Source organism: Melanostigma gelatinosum (assembly GCF_949748355.1).
Source record: "Melanostigma gelatinosum genome assembly, chromosome: 7".
In the NCBI taxonomy this organism is placed as follows: domain Eukaryota; kingdom Metazoa; phylum Chordata; class Actinopteri; order Perciformes; family Zoarcidae; genus Melanostigma; species Melanostigma gelatinosum.
In genome coordinates, this window is record NC_136640.1 from 4,366,119 (window position 1) to 4,380,431 (window position 14,313).

General features: G+C 44.6%; 1 protein-coding gene across 2 annotated transcripts; it reads right to left on the bottom strand.

Moving 5' to 3' along the window:
- Nucleotides 1-4,983: 4,983 nt before the first annotated feature.
- On the bottom strand, nucleotides 4,984-13,948 carry rinl (Ras and Rab interactor-like). Of its 2 annotated transcripts, none has more exons than XM_079271689.1 (10): nucleotides 13,736-13,948; nucleotides 10,687-10,798; nucleotides 10,057-10,129; nucleotides 9,775-9,863; nucleotides 9,593-9,675; nucleotides 9,015-9,228; nucleotides 7,879-8,583; nucleotides 7,451-7,768; nucleotides 7,235-7,366; nucleotides 4,984-7,004 (listed from the first exon to the last, which is right to left on the bottom strand). In XM_079271689.1, exons 1-10 carry the CDS (start codon nucleotides 13,913-13,915, stop codon nucleotides 6,553-6,555), a joined length of 2,358 nt encoding a protein of 785 aa, XP_079127815.1. In that variant the 5' UTR covers nucleotides 13,916-13,948; the 3' UTR covers nucleotides 4,984-6,552. The 2 variants fall into 2 exon arrangements, with proteins under 2 accessions (XP_079127815.1, XP_079127816.1); XM_079271690.1 differs by having other exon boundaries at nucleotides 6,784-6,958.
- Nucleotides 13,949-14,313: the final 365 nt, after the last annotated feature.

The window sequence follows — 14,313 nt, forward strand, 5'->3', positions numbered from 1 at the left end:
GACAGACCACTTGAGATGCACCATCTCGATTTCTAGAGGGTCAATGTGAGAAACAAAACACATTTCAAGTGCCGTCCTCCCCTCAAGCACGACTTCCCAAACACATCAAAAGTCAAAAAACAGTCGGCAGAAATGATCAAAAGCGTCTGGTGATCTTGCTTGACGACGTTCCATACCACTGAGGAAGATTTAGACTCCTCCATGAGAAGTTTAAACACATTAAATAAACCACAATAAAAGCCACTCACCTCTACATGGCCTTTCCTTGACAAATAGTGTAATCTCCTTCCTTTTTTTCCCAACCATAAGTCACGTCACTGCTTCCCCTCCTCTGAGAGACTCTGACAGAGGCCTCAGGCTGCAGCTGCAGTGATCTGTCACACAGGCAGGATGATCACATTTCCAGTTCCTTCTCCTTATTCATCACCTAAACTTAAAGTAAGGAGAATATCATCTGTCAACATGTACAAACACTCAAAGCCAAAACAACCCTCCTAACTTTTCCCTCCACAACCTTCACCTCCTCTGATGTACATCCTTTTGGACATCAAACATCCATCCCTGATTTCACCCTGCAGTCATCCGCAGCACCCCAAACACACAACAAACACTGACCCCCCCCCCCCCCCCCCGCCTCACCCTGCCCCCATTCGGCCCGGAGCGGGAGGGCGGGGTTAGGGGCCAGAGTTCATAAAGAGGTCAACAGGAAATGGCCGTTCTCCCTGGCACCCGGGTCCTGACCTCGGCATCCCTCCACTTTTCCTTTCTCCGTGTCCCTCCTCACACTCCACCTCCGTCAGATAGCGGCTCACAGCTAACGGTGCTAACAGCACCGACGACGCAAACTACGAAGAAAGTGCCGAGCCGAGCTAACAGAGCCTGTTAAAGTTCATCCTGAAGGGACCGTGAACGTGCTCACTGCATCTCACAGCAATGTATCGAGATATTTCATTCAATTTTACAAATGTCAACCTCATGTTGGCGTTTGATAGAAAGTCAAAGGATAATCAAAGTCATGAAGATGCATCCACTGGGGACTATGAATGTCTGAACAAAATAGCTCAGCACTAAACGCTGCCGTTCAACGGTAGTCGCCTGAGATAAAGGCGTACAGGTCGATGTCTGAGAGGATACTCTACAAGACGCCGTACAATGTTCAACCAGTCTGAATATCTCGCCGAGCAACAGTTGAATAAGATTACAAGAAAACACCGGTCATCGGTAACAGAGACTGGAAGCTTAGCAACATCCGTGCAGATTTAATCAGGAACCGAATTGAATAGATTGATTTAAATTAAAGCGAACAAATTCTAAAACCAAGATCCAGCAGTATTCTCCCCAGTCGTGGATCACTGTGGGGACATCGACAAAATGGAAGTTTGAATTATTTAATTCTTGTTTTTTGGGCACATGTAATACATTTGATGTCTGAATGAAACCGTTTTTATCTCTTGTCTGAAGTCTAAAGACGCTGATCCTCAAAGTTTCAGTAAAATGTTCACTGACAAAGTATGAAATTGGTTTTCCAACAACATCCATTCATGAACGTATGTTATGAAACCGTTTTTATGGTTTATGTTCAATACAGAAAACGTAAACAGTGACTTGAACCACTAGTCGGCAGTTCTCAGCATCGGCCTTCAGAAAACACCAATCAGTCGTTCTCTACTTCACACACAATCTGTATCCCGCCACGTATGAACCTGTCGATCTGCTGCATAACGGTGCACGGCGTTCATAACGTATGAATTGTTTTTTTCTTCTTTCTCTCCAGCTATTTGGAAACAACGATCCTGAAACGTATGATCCCAGGCATGGATCACGGCAGAAAAGCACATACTTTATTCATATGTTCAGCCCTCTCTCGCACACCATCATTCACAGTCATACAGCCTCTCGGCGTGTTATTGGTTCAGATGGATCGACAGCCTTTCCTCTCGCCAACACGGACTCCATTCGACGGTGGGAATTACACCGCATACAATCTGCCTTTATGTTGACAAATGAAGAGGAGGTGGGTGAAACAGAGGGGGAGAAGGAGCCTGGGTGTATTTATCTGCATCGTGTTTGATCGTTTGTGCGCTGTGAGAAGAGAAGACAACTGCACAAGTCAGAGCTGCAGCGTTTTGGCAGAATTCTTTAGAAAATGACGATAAACGAATAACATCTTTGTGGGAAATTCCCACAAGTTGAAAACACTTTGTGTAAATGACAACAGTGTCTTTTTTTTTTAAATGGGCAGCTCTTGCACAGTGCGGGGTAATATATGTTGCACTCGGTGCATTGCTGCACTCCTTCTAATGTCTCCATCATTTCAAGACTCCCACTGGTTTGAATTTGACCATTTGGGCTGTTGAAGCAAAATGAATACACATGTGTAATGTGAAAATGTGCACGTCTGCGTGTGCCGGCGCATGAATATGTGTGTTGCATACATATGTACAATTCCATTTTAACATAAAGTGTGTTTTAGGGAGGGGGGGGGGGGGGGGTACTGTGTGGTGGTCATTAATCATTCAATTACACACCTGTCAGGGTTCAGACAAGTGTGGGAGAGAGGGTGGGGAGGGAGTAAAAGAGAGGGAGGGGGAGAGAAAGGAATGGGGGAATGCAGCGGGAAGAGCAGGAGAGGAACTGATTGAGAGAGAGAAGGAATGAAGGACCAGGGGGTTAAAAAGAGAAAGAGAATGGGAGAAAGTTGTATTGTGTCGTAGTGTGTGAACGAGACGTGACAGAGGCAAGCTGTTGGACGGTGACAGAATCCGAGAGGCCGCAGCAAAGACAAAAGACACTTACATGAATCATCGGGGGACGAGTGACAGATGAGGCCGAGGCTGGCAGTCCGACTCCTCTCCTTCATCCTGATTGAAGACGATTACTGAGCTGAAAGTGAAGCAGCGAAATGCATCTGGAGGGCAAGTTGAGCACAATGTGAAACATATTTAAAAACAGGCAAAAGAATAGAACAGGCAAAAGAATAGGGTCAAAAAGTTGATATTTCACATGACATACGAGAAAATGTAGTTTGTCAGGTGTAGAAATAATAACAATAAAAAGAATAATGTGTTTGCAATGATAAAAACAATCTGTTAGTTCAAGACGATCTGTTGGACACCGCGACTAACAGGCTGTTGAAATGTTACAAATAAACAAACTATTTGTGGGCCGACTATCCAAATAAAGTGTTGTACATAATATATGTGTGTGTGTGTGTGTGTGTGTTCATCTGTAAAGTAATCAGTAACTACAGCTGTCAAATAAATGCAGTGGAGCAAAAAGTACAATATTTGTCCTTTAATTGAAGTATAAAGCATGATATGGCAAGTACCTCAAATGTGTACTTCAGTACAGTCGTAAAAGTTGAACAAAATCAATATTTAATCGAACAGTTTTTACTGATATGTTTCTCTTCTTTAGAGGTTGATATTATTTCTGATATGGACACTGAGGAAATAGTGTGACTGTCTGCGTCTCCTACTTCTGCTTCTATACAGTATATGTTGACGTGTTTGTATATGTGAGCAGCCCCCCAACACTTAATCTCCTGTGTGTGTGTGTGTGTGTGTGTGAGTGTGTGTGCTGCAGTCTCCATGTTTAGCTGCAGTACCTCGAATGCCTCAGGCCACAGCCATCTGTGCCCCCCCCCCACCCCCATCCATCCTTCCTCCCCTGCTCATTTTGCATGCACACAAATACACACACTCCTCTCTGAGCACCCCCTCCTCCACTGCCGCCACCACCACCGCCATATATCTAATTTATGACCGCGGTGAGTGCGTTACTCACACTCATGTATGCATAATATATCACATGTGTAAAAGAACTGCGTGTGGGAGAACGAGTGTGCGACACTGTGCACTGGCCAGTAAAGTCTTGACCACAACTCCATCCTCAACGAGTCCCTGAGTTCTGCTCTGCACGTGTGTGTGTGTGTGTGTCCAATAAATGTGTTTCCATCTAATTCTTCCACCAGATCTGATAAAGTGTGAGAGGAGAAAGGGGAAGTGTGTGTGTGTGTGTGTGTGTGTGTGTGTGTGTGTGTGTGTGTGTGTGTATAAAGGCCCAGCTGTTTCTAGGTTTGACATCCACATGCAGGCAGAATGCAAGATGTCTCATTAGGCAAATTTGATTGGCTCGGTCATTTAGAATGCAGCGATGATACAGTTCCATATGTATGTGTGTGTGTGTGTGTGTGTGTTCATTTACATAAGAGGGCCCCCTGTATAACTATTTACATGTGTTCATGCCTGATGTATGTGCATTCATTAGCTATTTTGTTAATATTTCAATGTACAGGCTCTTGTTTACGTAAAATCGTTATAACAGGAGATTTTACAGGAAATTACAAGAAAACAATAAAGTAATACTCCAGTAAAATAGATGAAATGGAAAGTTGCACTAAAATGTTGCTACTTCACTTCCTACAAAACGCTTCAACACCTATTTGTGTTTTACTGTGAGCAGCTCCTCAGCGCTTTAAACCTCAGCTTTCACTTTTCCTCCTTCAACTTCAGTTCCTTTTTAAGAGCTAACACCCGTCACTCAATCACTACGAGTGCTTCCACTGAAGTCACTACTTTTATTGTTTGTTATTATTGTTTAAGTCAACTCCTCCAGCGTTTGAACTTCTGCCGTCACTTCAAGCTCAAACTCCTTCAGGTGTTTGTTATTTTTGGGCCCGTGTGTTCAGGATTCGGTGGCAACATCGTGTTTGTTAAACACCTTCCGTTGCTTTCACTGCCACTTCAATTATTTGAAGACATTAAACCCCAACTGTCAGTTTGTCTCCCCACCGTGCTGTGTCTGTACAACATCTGTAAAGAAAAGAAATCTGCTTAAAGTAAAAAAAAAAAGGAACAAAGAAAAGAGCAGTCAATTTAACAGTCGACAAAATATTTAAATATATTTAAAAAGAGGCAAGTAAAGCAAAAATCATAATATTCCACTCCTTTACAGTAAATGGTGTTACTTTAAGTGCTTGAACTTGAAATACTTTAAGTTTTAAATTGAGTCAACTTCACTGCGTCGACTGTTTCACTGCAACGCCTTCAAGAACTTCACTTCTGACCACTTCACCGCCTTAAATTCTTTACGCTTCGACTGTCACTTCAGATTTTATCAGCGCTAACTTGAGGAACTTTTAAGTGTCTCAGCTCCTCTCAGCTGCTGAAGTCCTTTCAAAAACATTTCAGCTTCTCTCGAGCTTCGTCTCCCACGTTCAATCCTTTTGGTGTTTTGACTTCAGCACCTACTTCAGCTCCTACACTTGTCACTTCAACTCAATTTTGACATCCTTAAACCCACAGCAAATGCGAGTGTTCTTTAAGCAATGTATGGGTAAAGTATTTACAGTACAAATACAGTACACAGAAACCTTATTCCATGAATCAAAAATCAAACCTGTGATTATTCTGCCAACTGTGAATGCAAACATTGGAGGACACAAACTGTACATCTCACAGGAGGCGTAACGCTGCCCTCTAGTGGTCCAAACAGTGAGCTAGTCTTTGTCGAGTCCTGACAAACGTACAAAGAAGAAACAGTATAAATGAAAGGCAAAAGCTCAAAGGGGCACAACAGCATTATATTCAGGAGAACTCCACATCAAGCACAATGACACACTCATCACATAAATGTTTCTCCCATATTCACTCTCTTTTAGCTGTTTTGCGAGGGAAACATCTGGATCTTTAGCTGCTAAATGCTAAGCTACGTTCACCAGCTATGGACGGTAACTTCAGGGTTGACGAGAGGTTAAAGGGAACCTGTTTGCTTTATTTGCTCATTTAACAACCACTCGCCACTATATTGCACATATAAGTGCTGTTAAATGACCTGCAGTAATAATAACAACACATGAAGAGTTGCTGCTGTAAATGGTATTAAGAGAAAACCAACACTGTTGATCGGTTTCATTAATGTACTCTTCTTTGCACATTTGTTGCTTTCATATTAATATTTACAAATCAAAAATGACATTAGTTTCAGTAAAGCATATTCAAAAAATATTTTCATTCCCAAATGAATATATTAATAATACTTTTATATGAACTCTTCTCTTCTTCACAATAAAACTATGACTTCGAGGCCGGTGCTTCCTAACCTGATGAAGCAGTGTGCCCTCGTGACCCCTTTGTCCCAAGTTATGGGCAGTGTGACAGGGACTTTTGCTCCTCTGAATTCTCCATCTGAAAGATTGTCAGACTCCTGAAGAGGTCAAATATATTCAGTACTTTGTAAGAAAAAGGAAGCTCAAGTTAACTCTGTAAAATCTCCTTTTCCCTTTAAACTAATCCTTTAGATTTATCTTTAGAAGGATCCCAGAAGGATTCCCGACCATAATTTCAAAATCAACTGACACCAGAGTGTTAATGACATTATTAAAAAGCTCTCTTTGGTCTCCAGAGAAGAGGAATCTCAGCAGCACGAGACATGCAGGTGGTTTGCGTTGCAGCTTTTAGGAGTGTTTGACCCACTGAGACACGATCTTAAAATGATTAATGCCATTCTTTGCATGAAGGGAAACTCTTCTTCTTCTTCTCTCCATCACGATCATCTGTGTTCCTCTTCTCCTTCTGTACATAGAGTCAGTCTGTCTTCCTGTTTGCTCCTCATCACGTCTCGCTGATTACAGTCCTGTGGTTCGTCCTCAGCTCCTCGCCCTCTGCTCGTCTCCTCCTTCAGCGGCTGCAGAGCCTCAGCGGTGCTTTCCGTCTGCTGCTGTGACTCCTCACTGTTAACAGAATCATTTTCTTCTCCACTTTCCTTTTCTTTACTCCGGGCGTCTGTCTCGGAGTTCTGCGCCGGCTTGTCCCGGCCCGCCTGCCTGCGAATGGTCCGTCGGTTCCGGCTGCGTCGCGACTGGTTGCAGTGCAGCGTTCGCCTGCGATGCCATTGGTTCAGAGAGTGTTGGGCTTCGACACTCAGCTGACGGGCGGCCAGCCGCGGCCGGAAGCTGCTGATGTAGTAAAGAGAGGCGTATAGGGTTGTAAGGTAGTAGCCACCTGTTGATATGGGGAACGCAGAAAGGGAGACGGTCTGTGACTTGTAAAGTTAAACAGCATCTGAATCCTTATAATCAGTGGGAAAAAAAACATCGATTGGCTGGTTCAGTCACAACAGCTACTAGAAGAAGATTATTGAGATAAAACTAATCTAACGAGGCTAAGTTTCAACGTAAGAAGTGCTGCCACAACCGAGTCCAGGAGTGCTTTTGAGGAAATGTGTGTCTTACCTTCTCCCTGCAGCTGCGTGGGGTCCAGCAGCTCCATCATGTAGTCTGTGTCCAGGTGTAAGGTGACCACGTCACTATGGAGCAGCACCCATGTGAGGCAGGGCAGGAAGTCATCCGCTCCGAACGCTGTGCCTGCAGGAGAGGAGAGTGTGAATTTAAAGGGTAACTAACAGACGAAGAAAGTGAAAATTATGATTTAAAAAACAAACAAACTACCTGAGCTAGCATTAGCACTCATGCTGTGATAGATGCTCTTGCAGACTTTGAGAAGGATGTGGACCTTCTTGTTTGGGGAGTAGGCGTCATGCATACTAGTCCACCTCTGCTGGATCCGCTCCAGGCTGACAGCGTCGGGAACTCCAACTCCCGCCGACCCCCCGAGATCCTCCACGCTGTTCTTCTCCAGCACGAGCATGTTGCTGCGGAGACGCTCGAAGCTGCCGTCATCAGTCCGGGAGATATGAATGCAGGAGTAGAGGTGTTCGGAGACGGGCTTCAGAGCCACCCTGTGGAGGGAGAGCTCGAGCAGAGAGTCTGCAGGAGGGTCGAAAAGGTACGTGAGGAGAAATTGGAGTTGTAAAACAAAAACAGTTCTGTCAATGATGGAAACACTTAATTGAAATGTACATTTTCAGCTCGCTCACCGGTCTCTAAGTCATTCATGTCGGTGATGCTATCCAACAACGCCTGGATTTCGTGGCAGTCCAACAGTGTCTCCTTCAGGGACGAGAGCGATGACCTCACTTCCTGTAAGAATTCTGACCCCGTGACCCCGCCAGTATCGGCCCCTCTCTTCAGCGTCATCTCCACGAACCCTTTCACCGCCTCCGCAAACGCCGCACCTTTCCGCTCGCTCAGCTCCTGCACGCGATTGGTTAGTCTCTTCTTCTGACTCACCAGCCCGCCGAGAGCCTGGCCCACCGCCGACAGACGATGGATGACCTTCTCGGCCAACCGATGCGCGGACGGGTGGTGCAGGGGGGGGCTTGACGTTTGGGACTCCTGCTCCTCCTCAATGCTGCTGACCGACAGCGAGTCGAGCTCCAGCGACGGGGGGTGGAGCAAAGAGGAAGGCCTGGGCGGAGGCAGCCAAAATCCATCCTCAATCCAGGACACCCTGTAAGGAGACTGAGGCACCGGGCTGCCATGGTCCGGCAACTCAAACAGTGTATTTGAACTTCCAGGGGTGGAGGGAGTAGACGGAGGAAGGCTCCCCGTGCTCGCTCTGTGGAGAGGGCTGGAGGCCAAATCTCTGCTGGGCCTCCTGAGAATCACCCCTTCTGGAACAGCTGGGGTTGACGGGGTTGGTGGGCAATTTGGTGAATCAGCAGACATGGCTCTGATAAGACCTGGAAAACATAGATGATGAACACCATGTTGGCCTTTGTGTTGAAAGGGTCAGTTCAGATGGATTATTCCACTTAACAACAGTCGATTTTGCCATACAGACAGTTTTAAGAGAATCTTCCTGGATAAATAGTTCCTAAATTAAGAAATAATTATCGAGATAGTTAGATCATAACATATCAAGTTTGCATGCTAAATTATGAAGGTGCTGCCTCCTGATAGGGCGGTGTGCAGGACCCGACTAGCTTAGCATAAACATTGGAAGAGCGGGGAAAGCCTGGCTCTGTCCGAAAGCAACAAAGTCCACCTACCAGCTAACACCTTGCTAATTAACAGGTTATAGCGTGTATGAATAATTCGTGTTCAAACTAAAATGTAAAAACAACAAGTCGTGGTAACAAATAGTCCGGAGCAGCAAGTAACGAGTCCTCACCAGAACTCTGCAGTCCGGCAGCGGAGGACTCCTGATCCAGCGAGATGGCTCGTTGGCTCTGTATCCCGGACCCCGCCCATGTTCTGGTGGAGCTGAGGCGTCGCTCTCGCCTGTAGTTTGATGGCTGCGTGGCTCGGCGGGTCAGCCAATCATCTCCGTGTTCATGAAGGTAGAGGGGATTGATGATGCACAGGGCCCCGTTGGTGGAAGTCAGCTAGGGGAACACACACACACACACACACACACACGCACACAAATAGTGAAGAAATAAGATGCTTCCTGTAACACACTGCTCACCACAATGTTTTGGGTGTCCACCAATTCAGAGTAATCTGTCTCTTTGGCTGCTGAATGCTGCACTATGTAGACAGGAGGCAGCTCGGTGGTGACTGCAGAGCTGGTGAATTTCTGTGGGTTCGTCGCTACGAGCGACTTCATATTACCCATAAATATTTGATTATGTTCATTGTTAATTTAAAAACATTGCTTAATGCAGTTTTAAGGCATTAATAAACATGCTGTCTTGTAAATAAGGAAGTTGTTACAATCGCTTGTTCTTTTACACACACAGTATATACCTGTATGGAGCACATTACTTCGCTTGGCTCCCGCTGGGTCATTTCATCAGTGTGCTGGTCAGTCGACGTGCAGAGCCAAGTATCTGCAGTAGGGAAGTATTATAGACAGTTCTTAAAAAAAGATCTTTCTGGTTTTGTGTTTCTGATATGAGACGGAAAGTCAGAGAGATGGAAGGACTCACTGGGTTCAAGTTCAGAGAAACGATCTCTGGTCTGCTCGGTGACACTGTCGATCCAGCGAGGAATGGAAAGACAGACAGACAACACATCCCTGACGCACAGGAAGAGATGACGGGGAGAAGATGAAGCATGACAATACTTTTCAACCGAATCGAAAATACCAAAAAAGTTATGGTGCCGCATTTATGCAATTGCAAATAAAACGTTCGAGAAGCCCGAGTTCAAATGGAAGTTCAATCGCACACGACAAACAAAAAGGCACCGGTGACAGAGCAGGTTCTTACCTGGTCAGAGAGTAGAAGAGCACGAGCTGAGCCAAGTCAGAGAACGACAGACGAGACTCAGACAGCTGGAAGACTGAAAGAAGGAAAGAGGAGGCAGTTAGTCATTGCATTCCTGGAAACACACCGGGGGGGGGGGGGGGGGAGGTTTCTAAAGATAAGCCAAAGACAACATTTCATCAATTTTATCTTTCACATCAGCCGTTGAGTCCTATGTTCTGATACCGTGTGCGGTTCCCAATGCTGAGCGGTCACGTTAGTCTCTTCAGCCTGTGATTTTAAGCTCACGGAGTAAAAGCAGCACTAACGGGTGCTGATCTCATCAGTAAAGAGCTCAGTTTCAGGTTACAGAATTTGCATGTTGAGAGTTTGACGAGGTAACCGCTCACCTGCTCTCACCTTCTGTCCTGTAATGTCAGGTTTGAATACTTCAGTTCAACAGCGGAAAAGCAGAACTGCACAACTTGTGACGTTATCGGGTCACTGCAACTGTTTATCAGTCTAATCTGTCAGTTGCAGCAGATGTAATGATTCACAAAATAACCACAAAGAGTCACACATGCATCTGACTGCATCACACACACAGACACACACACAAACAGAGAGAAGGTGGTACATGCGGTTAGTCCATACCTGTGCCTGTGCTTTTGATATTATAATCAACAACTGCTCCATTCTCTCCTCCAGCAGACACACAGAGCAGGCCGGGCTGAGACGTCTCAGAGTTCTGCACAACCAGGAAACTCTGGAGGGAGACAAACACACACACACACACACACACACACACACACACACACACACACAGTGAGTCATTTATGTATCTGAAACGTGGTGGAAGCTCGCTGGGCAGGTTTTTATTTTAAATGCTTATGCAAGAGACAGAGAGAGAAATGGATGCATTTCAGGAAAGGAAAAAAGAAAGAAGTGAGCGGTAAAGACTCAACACTGCGTCAGTGTTTCTATGACTGGATCGATTTTTCCTCTTGAAAATCCGTGATGATGACAGGTTGTGACCAAACTAACAGTAAATTCCCCAGGCTTCATTAGTGGCTAAGTGATGCAGAGCTGTTCGCTCACGCATTAAGCTGCTACTAAAAACTGTGAGTTACAATTGAAAGCTGTGGAAAGAGCTTGCCAGTAAGTAGAGCTTTGACTAAAACTGAAACTGAAGCTCTTTCTGGTTCACCCCCACTCTGTCCAGCATTACCCACCATTACTGAAATGCATCTTTATAGCATTATATAACTGCCATGGTTGTTTATTTAGCGGGATGAGCAGTGCAGTAACTACCCTTTTAGCCACGCTAAAAACAAAAAGTATTTACACGTGTTTATGACCAAATACCTGCAAAACTAATATCGTTTCCTCAGCTTGAGCCGTTGTTTGGACCTAATTAGCGAAGGATAGCATGCTAACACGCTAAACTACCATGGTGAGCACGGTAAACGTTATACCTGCTAAACATCAGCGTGCTAGCATTGTGAGCATATTAGCATACCAGCAACGTAGTCATTACACATTACAGAATCTGTCACGGACGGTTGCCAAACTTTCTCTGAATGTTACTCAAGTTGCTTCAAGTTGCTTCAAGAATGCTTCTCTCCTAAAGACTAACTGACTGACGAATGCAGCGCTGTGGAGATAGTAGTCAGTCCATATTTCTATTCAGAATTCATTTGCAACGATTCCTCACTCATTAAGGGCTTCTGATGTAGATTGAAAAATAGGGAATATTTTGAATTTAAAGGTCTTATAAATACTGTTTCCCCCAATCATCTTTGTGAACAAACAGGTTTTACTAGTTAGAAAAGTTTTGGTCATTTCACACAAAATATTTCAAATTCTTTCTTGTTTTTCTGTGGTCTTGTCACTGGCTTGAAGTAAGCAGAGCACAGTTAGAAAAAAAGGGGATGACAGTTATGTTCATGCACCAATCGGAGTTGAGCAACATTTGAATCAAGATGACACAGTGAGTTGACAATCCGACCTGACTTAACCCCGATGAAAGAGCAGCTGAGTTTAGGATGGGTTTTTCTTTGCAGCTTATGATAAAAAAAAAAGCGTTTTTATTCCTAATATATGATTTTCTATTCTACTTAAGACATTAAACTTGGCTTTAACTGCGTAGACGTTCTTTTTGTAGAGACGGGTCTGATCACGTCGGCGTCTTTGAGGACTGAACTCAAACAGAATACGCAGTTTGTTGACCCCAAAATAACTTTGCGTAAAACCAAGCACATGCAATCCCATGTACAGCACACCAATGTCAGTCACACCACAACTGAATTCAGAGGTGTTGTCAAACACACACACACACACACACACACACACACACACACAGGAAGTGGCTGTCAGTGAGCACAGAAATAGAGATAAGTTCACTGCAAGTCACCACACTTTGAGCACAAACACATACTGGCAGCAGAGATGAGATATGAGCAATTCCTCTGTTAAATCATAACGGTAACATTCAGTCATTCACGCATCTGATTGATAGGAAGAACAATGGGAACCCGTTCAAGATGAACTTTTTCCGTTCAGCTTTACGACAAAATCAGCCGGCCTACAACCAACATGAGGCGTAATGATGTAAATTTGTTCTGCAGTAAAACAAACTGACATCCCATCGTTCCCCATGACCACTTATACTCACGGCTCAATGACGTGTTGCTTCCAGTTAGAGGTTTTGCATTTCTGGCTGTTTATTTGAATGTCACTCCTTCAAACGTGCCGTTCTCCATACGATGTTCTGACCTCCTCGCGTTCTCCGTTCGCTGCAGATGTATTATCCATTTTGTCATGTAATTTCCCTGAGATGCGCAACCGTTTTATTCAGCGACACTTCTGCATTCAGCCCCAAAAAAACTGAGCGTTCATTGTGTTATGAGATGCCGCACAGAAAAAGGAACTATACTTTCGTGTCACAGAGATGTGCATGTCAGTGTTCAGACCGGCTCAGAATACTTCTGTTGTGACTGAATGGTTTTTTTAGTGACGCTACACAGTTTCATAAAACACTTGACGAGCAGCAAACCAAGCAAGATCTCATGAGATGATGTGAGTTAGGATACGTGCACATGATGGGAACAGAGGACATGCAAAGAGGACGTAGAACGACTGAGACGAAATAGAGCTAGATGGACACAAAAAAATAAAGTTCCTCTCAAAAACATGAACGGAAAGTTGGGAAAGACGAGAAGAATATCAGTAAATGTCCAACGAATATGTTCTTTCATCTCTTGTGTTGCAAGATGAGTCAGATTGTAACGACTGGACATCGGGAACAAAGTCCGGCAGCACATTTTAAGTCAGCTGATTGAATTTTGGTGACGATATAGATTTGCGTTTTTGTCATAATAATAATACTGTGTGCTTCAGGCAAAATCCGAAAATCTGGGATTTATTGCATTGTGATGAAAGCATAACCAGCTTGGAGGCTTTTTTCCCAGAAAAAAAAGGAGAATGATTCATTATTGTTGGAGGACAAGACATATATTCAATTCACTAGTGAAATCATTTTATGAATTTTAAAGTATAAAACACTTCAAGAAGCAAAGAAAAATAGCTTCTTTGATTGTGTGGATCAGTGATCTGACTTACTCTCAGCTTTACATGTAATTCACCATCACACTGAAGACTTGATGTCACATGAAACAATAACGACTCGAGGAGGACAGCTCACCCCGGCAGGTGTTCCACAGATAGCGGCGTGGGCCCCCTCTCTATCCCAGGGGGCCCCGGGGCACCAGGCCTCCCGGCAGCCCCTCAGCTGCTCCAGCAGCGACAGCCTCCTCCTGCTGCCCCTCCACGGGATGGCCGTCGTCCCGTTGACTGAACTGTGAACCGCCCTGGACGCAGACATACGGGACACGTTTGTGTGCACGTACAAGCAGTCTGCATCCACAACAGACCGGTCACATTCACACAACTCGTCTCTAGATGGATGGATCTGCTGATGCCTTCATGCCTAGAGATAGACACAAAATGAAGGTTTAACATTAGTTTTCTGGTGGTATTTGATGTAAGATTTGCCTTTTTGAACATTCATTTAAACACTCATACACAAGCTTATTGTGTATGAAAATGGTTGTTACTTACATGTGTCGGACTGCCTCGTGTATCTTCTCTCCTCTACGCTGTTAGCACATTTCTCCGCATGTTGCAATCTTCTTGTGCTCTTCCTTTCTGCAAGATGTTGCTCAAGAGCTCAAAATAGGAAGCTCGCATGCTCCTCAGACATACATCCTCAAGACGTTTACC

Coding starts and splice junctions, on each gene's coding strand:
- rinl (XM_079271689.1), bottom strand. CDS start 13,915: ATGTCTGCGTCCAGGGCGGTTCACAGTTCAGTCAACGGGACGACGGCC. Junction 9,864..10,056: donor CTCTTCTACTCTCTGACCAG/GTAAGAACCTGC, acceptor CCTGTGCGTCAG/GGATGTGTTGTCTGTCTGTC. Junction 7,367..7,450: donor GAGTGCTAATGCTAGCTCAG/GTAGTTTGTTTG, acceptor CCTCTCCTGCAG/GCACAGCGTTCGGAGCGGAT.